The sequence below is a fragment of the Oryctolagus cuniculus genome, chromosome 11 (assembly GCF_964237555.1).
Source record: "Oryctolagus cuniculus chromosome 11, mOryCun1.1, whole genome shotgun sequence".
Lineage (NCBI taxonomy): Eukaryota > Metazoa > Chordata > Mammalia > Lagomorpha > Leporidae > Oryctolagus > Oryctolagus cuniculus.
This window is the reverse complement of record NC_091442.1, coordinates 106625837-106640045: the sequence shown is the minus strand read 5'-3', so window position 1 is coordinate 106640045 and position 14209 is coordinate 106625837. Positions and strand designations below refer to the sequence as shown.

The 14209-nt window shown below is 53.7% G+C and overlaps 1 protein-coding gene across 1 annotated transcript in view; it reads left to right on the top strand.

The window, feature by feature from the left end:
* NT5DC3 (5'-nucleotidase domain containing 3) overlaps positions 1-14209 on the top strand; it is a 58428-nt gene that overhangs the window by 34099 nt on the left and 10120 nt on the right. Inside the window, exons 3-12 of the mRNA XM_051845832.2 lie at positions 1082-1156; positions 1810-1865; positions 4163-4253; positions 5284-5421; positions 8556-8616; positions 8884-8986; positions 9132-9233; positions 11048-11129; positions 12131-12217; positions 13076-13216. Of these exons, the coding sequence (XP_051701792.1) occupies positions 1082-1156; positions 1810-1865; positions 4163-4253; positions 5284-5421; positions 8556-8616; positions 8884-8986; positions 9132-9233; positions 11048-11129; positions 12131-12217; positions 13076-13216 (936 nt within the window). The remainder of the gene's footprint in view (positions 1-1081; positions 1157-1809; positions 1866-4162; positions 4254-5283; positions 5422-8555; positions 8617-8883; positions 8987-9131; positions 9234-11047; positions 11130-12130; positions 12218-13075; positions 13217-14209) is intronic.

Here is a 14209-nt window from a genome sequence, read left to right as displayed (position 1 = left end):
TACTCACTGTTCAGAATTCTTGGAAGTGCCTGTGCGTGGAGATGCTGGTTTGGAGATTTCTTGGGGGGTGTGGCAGCTGTTAGATAAACGTGACATCTGCGTCAGTGCTTTGTGTGGCTTGACTTGAAAACTTGCTGTGTGCAGTTCAGCCTGGAGCTGCCGGGAAGTGATCCCATGTGAATGTGACCTTGGCTGTGAACAGTGAGCGGCACAGCCTTGGGGAAAGGTTTCCTGGGCATCATCATAGCTGTCTAGGTTTTCACGGAAGCGTTGCCATCCTGGCTGCCGTCAGATCCTGGAGCCGCAGCCTCTGGAGGAGGCTCCGGAGTGGATGCTGTGTCCTGTAGCTGTGCTCTGGGCTGATGCAGTATGGCCGGGACAGGGACCCCAGCCTGGCTGCCCACCTGCCGTTCCCCAGCTGGGTGCTTCATGCAGTGCCTCTCATGTCCCCTCTGTACAATGGGTGTGACAGAGCCGGGTGTGCGGCAGCCGCAGACCTGCTGTCAGTGGGGCAGCTGCATGGCGTTCAGTGTGGTGTCATAGCTGGGAGATGCCAGGGGCTGCCTCCAGAGCATTGCAGTTGCGGTGAGGGGACCCTGCTGAGAAGGGGCCTCCCTGATGGCTGGCTGCGGGGGGCTTCTGCAGCTCAGACTGTGGGGAAAGGCCAGGGAAGCCGCCTGCAGGGGTCCTCAAGAAACATGGCCATGGGGCTGCTGCCCTGCGGAGGTGTCCCAGGTGAGCCGCCTGGCTGGCTGGCTGCGTGTCTGGGGAAGCCGTGGTTGTGGCCATCAAGAGGACATCACAGCTCCCCCTCGGGCAGCCTGAGAAACAAGAGGAGGCAGTGGGTCGGAGGTCAGATGTGTTGTGGGGTCTTAGGAGTCTGGATGTCCAGGGATGGGGGAGGGGGATGGGGAAGGCAGGAAGCGAGCCCGGCCTGTGCCTGGCAGGCTGGGGTCCCCCATGGCCAGGACACACTGGGCAGGAGGCTGAGGGACCCGTTGTTCTGAGCGCTGGGCTGCCTCGGCTTGGTGCCGCCCTGCACGTGGTTTCCGGTCAGCTGACCCTGCCGTCTTCCTTCCAGTACCCCGCGGAGATCCGGAAGTACGAGTACGACCCCGACTTCGCCATCCGCGGGCTGCACTACGACGTCCAGCGGGTATGTGCCACGCTGCGCACCCCTCGCTCAACAGATAAATTGGTTTTCAGTTATGTTCCCTGAGGCCGCAGATCCAGATTATTTCAGTATCCAGCCATCTTTTCTTTTCCTTTTTTTTTTTTTTTTAAGATGTATTTATTCATTTGGAAGTCAGAGTTATGCAGAGAGAGAAAGGGCTTCCATCTGCTGGTTCACTCCCCAGTTGGCCACAACGGCCGGAGCTGCGCCAATCTGAAGCCAGGAGCTTCCTCCCTGTCTTCCTATGCAAGTGCAGGGACCCAAGGCTTGGGCCATCTTCCGCTGCTTTCTCAGGCCATAGCAGAGAGCTGGATCAGAAGTGGAGCAGCCGGGACTCACCAATGCCCATATGGGATGCCTGCACTGCAGGTGGTGGCTTTACCTGCCACACCACAGCGCCGGCCCCAAGCCATCTTTTTGAAAGAGACTCCGTGCCTGAAAAAGGCTGGCTGCATCCTGCCGTCAGGGGGATACCATTGGTCTCCAGGCGGCAGTTTTGGTGTTTGGCTGTGCTCCTTAGTAACCTACAGGGGGCTTCCTGGGTCGGGAAGGACATGCGGGGCGCCCCGGGGATGGCTCATTGACCAGTGCAGGCTGCTGGCTGTCGTTGACGCCTGCCTGTCTATGTCTTAAAGGCGATCCTGATGAAGATCGATGCTTTTCATTACATTCAGCTGGGGACTGTCTACAGGTAAGCGGGCCAGGAGAGACCGGGAGGGCTGCCGTGGGTGATGGTTCATTCGTTCCTTCACATGTTGAGCATTCGCTGAGGCCCGCCTCCCTGCGGGGAGCCACACAAGGGAGCAAGGGCAGGCAGGCTACAGGGCTGGCTTGTTGGGAAGATGAGGCAGCAATGTCCCCGCGTGCTCATAGGCGAGAGGGTGATTGGCTGAAAGCGCAGTGCCACAGATCTGCCACAGCCTCTGGTTCCTACGCCAGGTGAGCGTTTCTCCCGTGGGCTGTGGGATGCCACCTCCAGCCCAGCCGCTTATTCCGTCCCAGTGGCGGCACGAAGTGGTGGTGGGCTCTGCTGTAAGGATGGGGACCCTGAGACCCTAAGCGGGTGAATGACTTGCTGAGGCCATTACGCTCGTGATGAAAGGACCTGGGATTTGGACCCTGGGCCAACTGGCTCAGCTCTGTGCTCCTCACCTTTGTATCTTTTTTTTTTTTTTTTTTTGGACAGGCAGAGTTAGAAACAGAAAGGTCTTTCTTTTTCCGTTGGTTCACCCCCCAAGTGGCCGCCACAGCTGGTGTGTTATGGCTGGCGAGCCAGGAGCCAGGTGCTTCTTCCTGGTCTTCCCTGCGGGTGCAGGGCCCAAGCACTTGAGCCATCCTCCACTGCACTCCCGGGCCACAGCAGAGAGCTGGCCTGGAAGAGGAGCAACCAGGACAGAATCCGGTGCCCCGACCAGGACTAGAATCTGGGTTGCTGGCGCTGCAGGCGGAGGATTAGCCTAGTGAGCCGCGGCGCCGGCCCTCACCTCTGTATCTCACAGCCACATGCAGGACTGGGCGAAGTCGGTTCTGTTGTGATTTCAGCACAGGCTGGGGCAGAGCTGTCTGAGGTCTCACTGCACTGGGCCCTTCATGTGTGGGTGCAGCCTCCTGAGAGATTCAGCAGATGGGAACCTGTGGGTTTCCCTGCCCTTTTTTTTTTTTTTTTTAAAGATTCTACTGCTTTCCCAGGCCACAACAGAGAGCTGGACAGGAAGTGGAGCAGCTGGGGCTTGAACAAGCATCCATATGGGATGCTGGCACTGCAGGCAGTGGCTTTACCTGCTAAGCCACCGCACCAGCCCCTCAGAACTCACTTTTTGCCTGTGTGCAGAAGAACTGGCTTCATGTGCAAATTCCAAAGGCAGCCAGACGTGCATGTTGCTGCCCTTCAGTGTCCTGAGGTGGTGTCAACGCACTTCTTGCCTCGTGTCTGGGGTGTAGTCCTCGGAGCCCCCTGTGCGCCTCTCCCTCCCCACCCATCTTCTTAGGGAACAGTAGCAGAGGGCAGGAGGGTGAGTTTGCTAGAGACACAAGCAGCCTTTCGCTGCCCTCATATATGAAAAACATTCAAATTAATAAGGCCGCAGCCCAGAGCAAGTCATGTGGGACCTTGTACCTTGGTGGCATAAGAGCCTGGGCCCTCGCACCACGAAGCCTGCCTTGGACTTTGGTGACCTTGGGCAAGGTCCGTGACCATTCTGAGCCTCGATTGCCCCAGCAGGCGGTAGTGCCTCCTTGCAGGGGTGTTGAGGTTTCAGGGAGTGGGTGTGTCTCATCTCTGGCATGTAGCAGGCACCACGTGGCATTAGCTGTTAGTCCCACTCCTGCTTGTGTTACTGGGAGAACAGCAGGTGCACGAGTGATCACGGCATCTCATCCATTGTCGGTAGCAATAGGTGTGGCCCATTTCCCTCCTGGTGACGAGTGTCTGGCACCCCTGCCCTGCAGGGCACAGAGGTCTGAACACCCTTGCCATCCTAAGCTGAGCTCTTTAATTGTCGCTCCCCCTCTTCGTGGAGGAACGACACAGGACCCTGCGCTGTTCTTTTGTCTGCTCGGCCCTTCCCGGGTTTGCTGCTGGTTCTTCCCGGGTTGGCTGCTGTCCTTCCACCTCTGTGGAAGGGTGGTTCCCCCTGCCACTTTCCCCACTTCCGCGGGGGAGCGGCACACGGCCGGCCGGCTCTCTCGGGGGCTGCACAGGTGTTCCTTCAGATAGATGTTCCTGGTGCATGTTGTCTCTCTCCTCCTTTATAGTCCTCTTCCACCAATCCCAACTCTGCTACCCACACGCAGAGTACGCTGCTCTCCTCCAATCAGGAGCAGCTCCTGCAGCTCAATCAAACACGAGAGGCAGCTGCGTAGAAGTTGTTTACTCCCTTCTCAGCGCCATATTGTGGGAGAGCAGATGGCATAGAATGTCTTAATTCTAGTAACTTAGTCTAGTCCTAATTGCTCCCCACATTTAATGACGTCATCTGTTTTTTCCAGAGGCCTCAGTGTGGTCCCTGATGAAGAAGTCATTGAAATGTACGAGGGGTCACACGTGCCCTTGGAGCAGATGAGCGACTTCTATGGAAAGGTAATGAGGTGCATTTTCTGTAAAGCAGCCTGCCTTTTTCCTTCTTGAAACACAGTCTTGTAGGCTTCAGAGCGTGAACCCCTAGACTCACCTGCTGCTCCTGTGGAGTTGACATGGGGTGGGGGGGCCCGAGATTTGAGAGAGAACAGTATGTTAGAGTTCCCCACCCGCACCCCTGGGCTCTTCATGATTCTCCTTTCTACAGTGCTTTTTAAGTTATTTGTTCATTAATTTGAGAGTGACAGAGAAGGTGAGAGAGCAAGAGAATCAGGCGCTTCTATCTGTTGGCTCACTTCCCAGATGGTTGCAATAACCAGGGCTGGGCTAGGCCACGGCCAGGAGGCTAGAACCCCATGTGGTCTCCCACATGGATGGCAGGGGTCCAAGCACTTAGGTCATCTGCTGCTGCTTTTCTCAGGCCATTAGCAGGGAGCTGGGTCAGAAGTGGGGTCGTTGGGACTCAAACCCCAGTCTCACGTGGGATGTGGGTGTCCCAAGTGGCAGCTCAGCCCACTGCCCCAGGACACCGGCCCCTAGATGAATTATCTGACTCCCGTTGTCAAGTGAGATGGAAGGGGTGCTGTGAGCCAGTGCCCCCGGGGGCATGAATCTCATGCGTTCCCAGAAAGGCTCCTTTCAAGCTCACATTGGACTGCGAGGGGCTCCCAGTCGGGAGAGCGCGGTGGCTTTTCCTGCTGTTGTGCGGGCAGCTGTCTGTGCTGGCTTCCTCCTGGCTCGGGAGGGGTGCGGCAGGGAAGGGTGGGCAGACTTAGGGCGGGGGGAGGGTCAGGCATTTCCGTGGCTGGCCCAGTTAGATCTGGGCTGAGACAGCAGCTCTGCCACGAGTGATGAGGAACACACTTCGTTGTTATTAAGAGTTTGCTTGTTTTGTGGAGAGCGTCCAGCTAACCGTTGGCAACCAGAGCCTCCGTTGGCCGGTGAGACTGCTCCCTGCTTTCCGGTCGCCTGCAGCTGTGCCAGCCGGGTGCCCTGTCCTCACTGCCCCCCCCACTACCGCTCCCACCCGCAGAGCTCGCACGGGAACACCATGAAGCAGTTCATGGACATCTTCTCCCTGCCTGAGATGACGCTCCTGTCATGTGTGAACGAGCACTTCCTGAAGAACAACATCGACTACGAGCCCGTCCACCTGTACAAAGACGTCAAGGTCAGAGCCAGAGCCTGCTGGAGCCTGCCCTCTGGGCCCGGGGTGGGGTCCTCTCTCGGCTGCGGTGTGACCCTGGACAGCCTAGGAAAGCAGTCACGGCAGGAGGCTTAGCAGTCCTCCCCGGTGTTTAAGACAAGCTGGTGCCGGCGCCGTGGCTCAGTAGGCTAATCCTCTGCCTTGTGGCACCGGCACACCGGGTTCTAGTCCCAGTCGGGGCGCCGGATTCTGTCCCGGTTGCCCCTCTTCCAGGCCAGCTCTCTGCTGTGGCCAGGGAGTGCAGTGGAGGGTGGCCCAAGTCCTTGGGCCCTGCACCCCATGGGAGACCAGGAGAAGCACCTGGCTCCTGCCCTCGGATCAGTGCAGCGTGCCGGCCGCAGCGGCCATTGGAGGGTGAACCAATGGCAAAAGGAAGACCTTTCTCTCTGTCTCTCTCTCTCTCTCTGTCTACTCTGCCTGTCAGAAAAAAAAAAAAAAAAAAAAAAAAAAAGACAAGCTGGTGCTCCCCTTTCACCTGGTTGTCTGATGCTTTCTGGTGGGTGGCGTGAGGGCAGAGTGGAGCCCGCCCACGGTGGGGGTGGGGTGGGGGTCTGCTTTACCTACTGGGGGTATTCACGCCCTGGGCGGGGGGCTGTGCCACTGAAGTTGCCCAAGGGGAGCCTGTTGTGTTTTTTCTTAATTTATTTTTAAATTGACAGATAATAATTGTAAATCTTTATGGGAGGATTAGGAGCGAGTGGGTCACAGGGCACCTTTTCCTGTTGCCCACAGGGTCCCCTACAAAAGCCATGAAACAATTCAGTTGGAGAGGCATGTTGACAAATGTAAACACTTACATGCCTGTGTATACGTTACTTATATGCATATATTTATACACATATTTTATTCTCATGCACATGTGTTTGTTTTAAAATTTCTATTTGAGTGGGAGGGAGTGGGAGATAGGCATAGCAAAAGCTCCCATTGTCTGGTTCGTTCTCCATAGGCCTGCGTGTTCCCAGGTCAGGAACCAAAGCCTGGAGCCTGGAAGCCAGGTCTTCCATGTTGATGGCAGGGGCCCAACCAATTGGAGCCATCACCTGCTGACCACCCCGGGTGTGTGTTAGCACTGCAATCAGGAGCAGAGCTGGGACTCAAAACGGCACCTCCCAAATGGGATGTAGGCCGTCAGCATAGCCACCAAGCTGAACACCTATCCTGGTGTTCATATATTCTGTCCTTTAAGCTATATGAACTTTTTCAGTACTTAAAAAATGTTTATTATTTGTTAAATGTATATTTGTATATATTTATAATATGTGTTACTTACATAGTTGCTCATATGCAATTCATATGTAAAATACTTTTTAAAAAGATACATATTTATTTGCTACCATAGCTTTATTGTATAGTTATAACTAATTTTAAGTTTAAAAATCTTATTTTAATTGAATATAAAAAGTGTACATATATGGGGTAATTTTAAATCTGGACTGCCTTGGATTGAGGGTTTTAGGAAGATAAAAAGTGATAAAGGGTGAATAATAGTGTCTCAGCCTCAATCTAATATAAATTCAACTAGATCTTAATGTTTAGTTCCTATTCTCCTTTTGGTGCACACAGGAACTTCATTGTACAATTTTTTTTTTAAGATTTATTTATTTGAGAGGCAGAGCTACAGAGAGAGAGAGGTCTTCTATTCACTGGTTCACTCCCCAATTGGCCACTCCCCAACAGGTGGAGCTGAGCCAATCTGGAGCCAGGAACTTCTTCTGTGTCTCCCACGTGGGTGCAGGGGCCCAAGGACTTAGACCATCTTTTGCTGTTTTCCTAGGCACATTAGCAGAGAGCTGGATTGGAAGTGGAGCAGTTGGGACTAGAACTGGAGCCCATATGGGATGCTGGCACTGCAGGCGGAGGCTTAGTCTACTATGCCCCAATGCCAGCCCCTTCATTGTACATTTTATTGCAACCTTTTGTGTTCTTGAGGAAGGTTGTTTATCTGAAAGTTCAATTTTTACCACAAGTATTGCTAGCACCAATAGCAGACACTTATGTAGAGTTTACCTTGTCCTGGGCACTGTTCTTCTGAGTACATTCTGCATATTGACTTTTCAAATCTAAACCGTAGTTCTTTGAGGTAGATAAAAATCATTGTCATCCCACTTTGCAGGTAAGGAAATCGAGGCACAGGAGTGGTGGAGTAATTTGCCCAAGGTCACAGAGCTTGTAAGTGGCAGAGCCTAGATTTTAGGCTAGGCAGTGCAGCTTGCATTTAGCCACTTCCTTCTGCTGGTGTGAAATTCAAACAGGCTGTGCTGAGAGGTAATTAAGCTCAGATTATAATCCAGAAGTGCTCACGCTTGGCAGAAATCTGCCACCTGTGCCTAGGGCTTCCCTGCCGTGTTGCCTACAACTCAGTCTCCTGCTCCTGGCTGTGGAAAGTTCCCATATGCTCCAGCAGCGCTGCCCCCTTGGGAGCTCTGCATTGACCCCTGTGCAGCACCAGGCTGCCACACTCCTGGCCCACAAAGGGTTAGCCCCCTCCCCTCCTGCTTCTGTGCCTGCCCGTGGGCACAGTGCAAGAGCTGGTGCACAAAACGAAACTGAAGATGGGAATGTAGTTGAAATAATACTGCACTGATGCTGAGAAACTGACGCCCCCTGGAGCAGAGGGACAGCCTCACGGATGGTGCCTCACCCTGTTGGCACCCAAGAGAGGAGGAGGGTCCTGAGATTTGTGTGTGTCTGCCTCATTCTAGGATGCAGGAGCTGCACTTGGGGTCTGGGGATAGGGAAGGGTGTAAAGGTGACGAGAATAGGAACTCCCTCTGTCCCGATGAGCTGGAGCCATTTCTTTCTGGTCCTGCCTAGAAGTAACTGTGTATCATGTGAAGCCTTTCTCAGAATTATTCTCACAAGGTATCTCTCCCAGGCGACCCTTTGGAAAAATTGTTTTGCAAACTGCCATGGTCACCATGGAAACTTGAGCTTTTCCCCAAGGCCACCTCTGATGAATGGTCCAGAATTCAGGCTTTGTTTAGTGCTTGGTTGCCAGACTTGTAGACACAGGACTTCCCAGCAGTGCCATTTCATTGGACTGTTACTGCAGCCAGCCCAGTTCTACTCTTGCTGATGAGCAATGTGTCTTCGGGCAGGACTCCATCCGGGACGTGCACATCAAAGGGATCATGTACAGGGCCATCGAAGCGGATATCGGTAGGTGCTCCGTGGTGGCCACCTGTTGGGCCCCCCTGGGGGCCTTTGACATCACACGCCAGCCACTTGGATTTTTCCACTTAGAGGAGGCAGACTCTTGGTCTGGTGCCCTGGGTTCCCATGCCCCGCCCTGCCCCACCCCTGGCGTTCTCCGCCCCTTTTGTCCCGCACTGATGGTGGGGTGGTGCGGGAAGCTCCCTGTATGGCGAGTCCTTGTAGATTGACTGGTTCCATGCTGAGTCTGGCTGTGCGTTCTCTCGCTCTTAGAAAAGTACATCTGCTATGCCGAGCAGACCCGCGCGGTGCTGGCCAAGCTGGCTGACCACGGCAAGAAGATGTTCCTCATCACCAACAGCCCCAGCAGCTTCGTGTAAGTGCCCCTGTGTCCCCTTGCTGGCTTCGGGCTGGCTCAGGCTCTGCTTGTTTCAGCGGTTGGAGGGGAGAAGTTAACGGCCGTGTGTGCTTCCTTACTGAGAAGGCAGCGTGAGGCTGACGCGGCTGACTTGTCATTCCAGGGACAAGGGCATGCGGTACATTGTGGGGAAGGACTGGAGGGACCTGTTTGATGTGGTCATAGTTCAGGCCGAGAAGCCCAACTTCTTCAATGATAAGCGCAGGTGAGTGTCTCTCTCGGGTGGGGACCAGGTCCCCCGCCTCCGCGGCTGTGTGCGCACCTGCAGGCTCACTTGCCTGGTCATAAACGTCTGAGATGACGGCTTTAGATTCTGACCCCTTCAGCAAGGGCCTTCAGGAAATGATTGGCAGTTGTGGGAAAGCCAAACTGAAGTCACGTGGTGAATTAGGCCCTTAGATGCGGAGCTGGTGTGAAGCCCACGAAACCAACAGCAGTTACACACGCCCCGACTCTAGAGAGCCTCATTGGTGCATTTAAAATCACGACTGGGTTGGCCCCAGCTTCTCTGCAGCACGGGTTTTGTCGAAGGGGAGTAAGTCTTCATCACGTCTGCCTTAGGGGCCCTGGGAAGTGGGGGCGCAGGGGAGCGGGGTGGGGGGGCCGTGCTGTCAGTATTGAGTGGCTGGAGCTTAGGGATGCTGCGGTGTCTGTGCGCCCCGGGTATCTCTGCGCCGCGAGCGCTGGCGCCACCCCCGCTGTTCACAGTGTGGAGACCTGCCACTGCCACTGGCCTTCTTGCAGGGCCTGGGGTTTGCGTAGTGGCCTGTTTGGGACACTTTCCCCACTTCTGGGTACTATGCAGCTGGGGCGCAGGCAGCCTGTCCCTGTCTGTCAGGTGATTGAAGGCAGCATCGCGCGGTGCCCAAGCACCATGAACAGCAGCTGAGAAATACGGCGTGGGGAGCAGCGGCTGGAGCATCCCTGCGGGTGGCTGGGAGCGCTGGCTGCCGCACTGTCGGGGAAACATGGTGTCGGGTGTTCTTAGCTCACGGGGTTTGTCGGAGAAGGGCCTGGCATCGAGGTCCTCCTGTCCTCTGTCACCCTCTGTGTGTGCGGGAGCGGGGGCCCTGCCAGCTTTCCCCTCCTTCCCTCTGCTTGCTCTGCCTCTGATTTGGATGGCTGGGCTCGGGGCTGAGATGACCCTCTAGGATCTGGGAGAGGTCAGAAACCAGCAGGAGCTGCTGGGATGGGTAGGTAGTTTCTGACACACTCGCTGTTAAAGCTGTTAAAGCGGAGGTATTTGGGAGAAAACACAGCCAGCTGTGTGTTTGATTAGGTTAAAGACAATTGGTTTAAGGGTGTGTCATCACTTGGAGATAAAAGACTAATGGGTGCATACAAAGGGCTCCTCTCTTATGTTCAGATAAAATCGAAAGCCAGCAGCTTTTAAATCAGGACTGGAAGACCTACCCTGGAGTCGTAAGGGTTCGTGCTTGGATCCTAGAATTATGGGTCACTTTCCTTTGCTTCGTTGTATTTTTCTGTTTTTTCCAGATTTGCTACAGTGAGTTTATATTCACAAAGACAATTCAGATACATGTTAATCTTTTTAAAAAAAAAAAAGGCCAACAAATCCATTGTCAGCGATAGGCTCGCACTGTTGCTTCTCTGACTTCTGTGTCTAGAGTGGCTGAATTCCTGCTGTGAAGCTGGGCAGATGCACCCTGCCAGTGTTTGTGCAGCTCTTTTTTGGGGGGGAGGTGGTGAAGGAAAGTTTTCTGCATGGTCAAATTTGGGAAACGAGTTCTAGCGATTTCTCTGCAGCAGGGCTTTGTGCCATGTGCGTAGCTGTCAGAGGCACGTACGTGATTCACGGTGTTTTCCAAGTGCGCTTGACCCTGGGTTCTCTTGGCACTAAATGCCTTTGGGATTCTGGGGTCAGGACGGCTTGGGCTGCGTTGACTCAGGCTGGGAGCTGGGGTGTGGGGTCTGTGGGAGTGTGCCCGGGAGTGCAGCACAGCACAGCACAGCCGCTGCCCCTGTCACGCGTCGTAACGTCTCCATTTCTGCCGTTAGACCTTTCCGGAAGGTGAACGAGAAAGGCGTCTTGCTGTGGGACAAGATCCACAAGCTGCAGAAGGGCCAGATCTACAAGCAGGTGGGTTGTGACCAGCGTGCCCTTTCTGTGGCTTTGCTCCGAGGGCAGGAGTGACAGGAACGGTGGATGGGCGTGGAGGCTGCCGAGTGCCGGGCCTGGGCTCCACGCTGTGTGCTGCTTTTGGGGTGGCTCCTGCTATCCGGGTGCTCAGATCGAGCCTTAAATCGTTATACTTCCACCATGCTCGTTTCTAAATGAACTCCGAACTGAATTTTTTTAAACAAATTTGAAATATTACTTTCATGTTATGTAACATTTCAGCTGCCAGTAGTAAACCTTGGAGATCACTCTTTAAGGAACGTTTACTCCTGGCCGTAGCCATTGCCTTAATTAGTCATTGTTTCCCGATGAGCTATGTTGTATGTACAGTTTCCTGTATATTGACGTCTAAAGGCTCTCAGATGTTGACTGCATGAGTGACTTACCGTTACTATGTGACTAAAGTTATTCTTTGCCTAATTCTGATATATCCTCGGTGGCTCTATAAAATTCTGGATTTTGCTGGATTTTCTATTGAAAACTTGGTTTTGATATAGCTGTTCCACTTCCAGGAAGGTAGCTGAAGACAATTGTTAAGGTGTGGTCAACAAAATGGTGCTAAAACAGTGCTCGTCAGGAAGTCCCTTACAACGTGGGTAGCAGCACGAATGTCCAGTGTTAGGGAGCTGACACGATGCGCTGTGGACCCTCTCGGCCACCGTCGTCACGTAGGAGATTAATATTCCTGACGTGGAGGGTGCTCGCCGAGTGTTCAGTGTACAGGCAGAGTGACAGAGCCGTGTGCAGTGCGCATCCTCTCGGAAAAGTACATCTGACGTTGCAGAAAGGTCTGGAAGACTCCCCAGGAAGGTGCTTCTGTCTTTAAAGTGTGATATTTAAAGTAAATATTAAAAATTTTTTAGAAGTTTTTAAAAAATGCATATTTTGGATCATGGGTTGGTTGCACAGCGAGGACTCTGGCTGCCATGTGATTGAATACTGATGTTTTTCTCTTCTTGCAGGGCAATTTGTATGAATTCCTGAAGCTTACTGGCTGGAGAGGATCCAGAGTGTTATATTTTGGAGATCATATATACAGTGATCTGGCGGTGAGGAGCTTTGTCCTCTCTCTGGGGGGCGATAGCTGTGTGCGTCCCACTGACTATGGAATTTCTCGTGTTTAAGTTCATGTTTATGTTTTCATTGACACTGGGAGTAAGCTGTATATTTTTATGTGTCACTTTTTAGGGGGCAAGGTGAATCAGAGTTGTAAAACATTTTTGGGGGAATGATGGAAATTAGAATTTTCTCCAAGAGTTTTTCAGAGAAATCGTCCCGTTTAAATATTGATAAGGAAAAATGCAACAAGAAGCTTGTACACATTGGCCACGGCTTCACTTCCCAGCCAGCGGCTGCCTTTTCTAAAAAGATTTATTTTATTTGAAGGCTGGGTTACAGAGAGAGAGAGAGAGATTGATTGATTGATTGATTGATTGATTCCATCTGCTGGTTCACTCCCCACATGTCCATAACAGCTGGTGCTGTGGCCAGGCACCAAGCCCTGCTGCAGAGAAGTCTCTAGAACCTGTTTCCCAAATTTGACCATGCAGAAAACTTCCCTTCACCCCCACCCCCCCAAAAAAAAAATTGCACAAACACTGGCAGGGTGCATTTGCCCAGCTTCGTAGCTGAAATTCAGCCACTCTAGACCGGACCTCATCGTTTTCTCCGCAGACCACTGTTCGTGATTGCAGACACTGTGTGTTTGCAGGGATTGCGATTCGGGGCGATTATTGCCCTGAACGGAAACTGTCTTGGGGCGACAAGGCCTGGGGCAAAACAGGTTTTAATGAAATGTAGTTCATGGTGCTCAGGCACTAAATAACCATGGCAAGGGAACGGTCGTTAACCGAGTGCCTCCTGTGTCTGGGGGAGACGAACGTTGACTCTCTGATCTCTGTGATCAGGATCTGACCCTGAAGCACGGCTGGCGGACCGGCGCCATCATCCCAGAGTTGAGATCCGAGCTCAAGATCATGAACACCGAGCAGTACGTGCAGACCATGACCTGGCTGCAGACCCTGACCGGCCTACTGGAGCAGATGCAGGTTTGCTGCGTTTCGGGTCTCTCTCTCAGCCTGCCGTAGGTCTGCTGGCCAAGGTCATTTCAAGTACCTTCGGGCTGGCTGTTCCTGCTGAGCCTGGGGTTTTCGTGTCCTCTGCAGTAGAGAAGCAGGGCTCTTGGACCTGAGGGCGGTTTTGCCACTTTCTATAAAGGAACTTCTGAAGATGCCCACCGAAGGCGTTCAGAGGGTCTCGGTGGCTGGGACCTGTGTGGACGCAGGTGTCTCTGCCCCCATGTCTATGACGCTCGGGCATCCTCGCCACTGCACCGGGGTGATGGTGGGAGGTGTCTCTTGGTGTAGTAGTGGGATTTGCGAAGCTCTGCCCTCAGGGGCTTCTCTGTCTGGTCCTCAGTTTCCCCATCTGAAACGGAGAGTCCACTGGAACCTGGGCCTGTGGCTTGTCAGTTTCACAGCAAGAGTCAAGGTCCGTGGCTCCAGGCTCCGTGTGACTTTGAAGACCCGCCAGTCGCCAGCTTACTGGGTTTAGTGGCAGTTTTGTCTTTGTGTGAGTTGTGTGGCCAGTTTGGGAGAGGTGGGTCCTTTGCATAGACCCTTCTAGTCTATGCACCCTGCTTGTCTGCTGCAGCTGGGCCTCCTTTCTGCCCCCAGACCCTGGAGGCGTGTAGCTTTCACACCTGGGCTGCTGCATTCAGCACGGGTGCCCTGTCTCTTGGCTAACATACCTGGCCCCGGCCTGCCCACAGCCTGCCAGCGGCTTTGGAAACGGGCCGGGAACTGCCTGGCTGCCCCAGCTGGCAGCCCGTGTGGAGGTGGCTGGGCGCTGAGCTCACAACCGAGGCCCAGGTTCCAGAGCGTGGCGCCCTGCACGTCCCCAGGCCACGCGGGCCCTTGGCTCTTTGCTGATGAGGGCTTGTTCTGTTTCCCTCACTATGCTGGCCTGTGAGATGGTTTTCTAAAAATACAAGGCGCGAATTCAGAGTTAATGTGGCTGGAGTGTGTGCATCTGTCATTCCA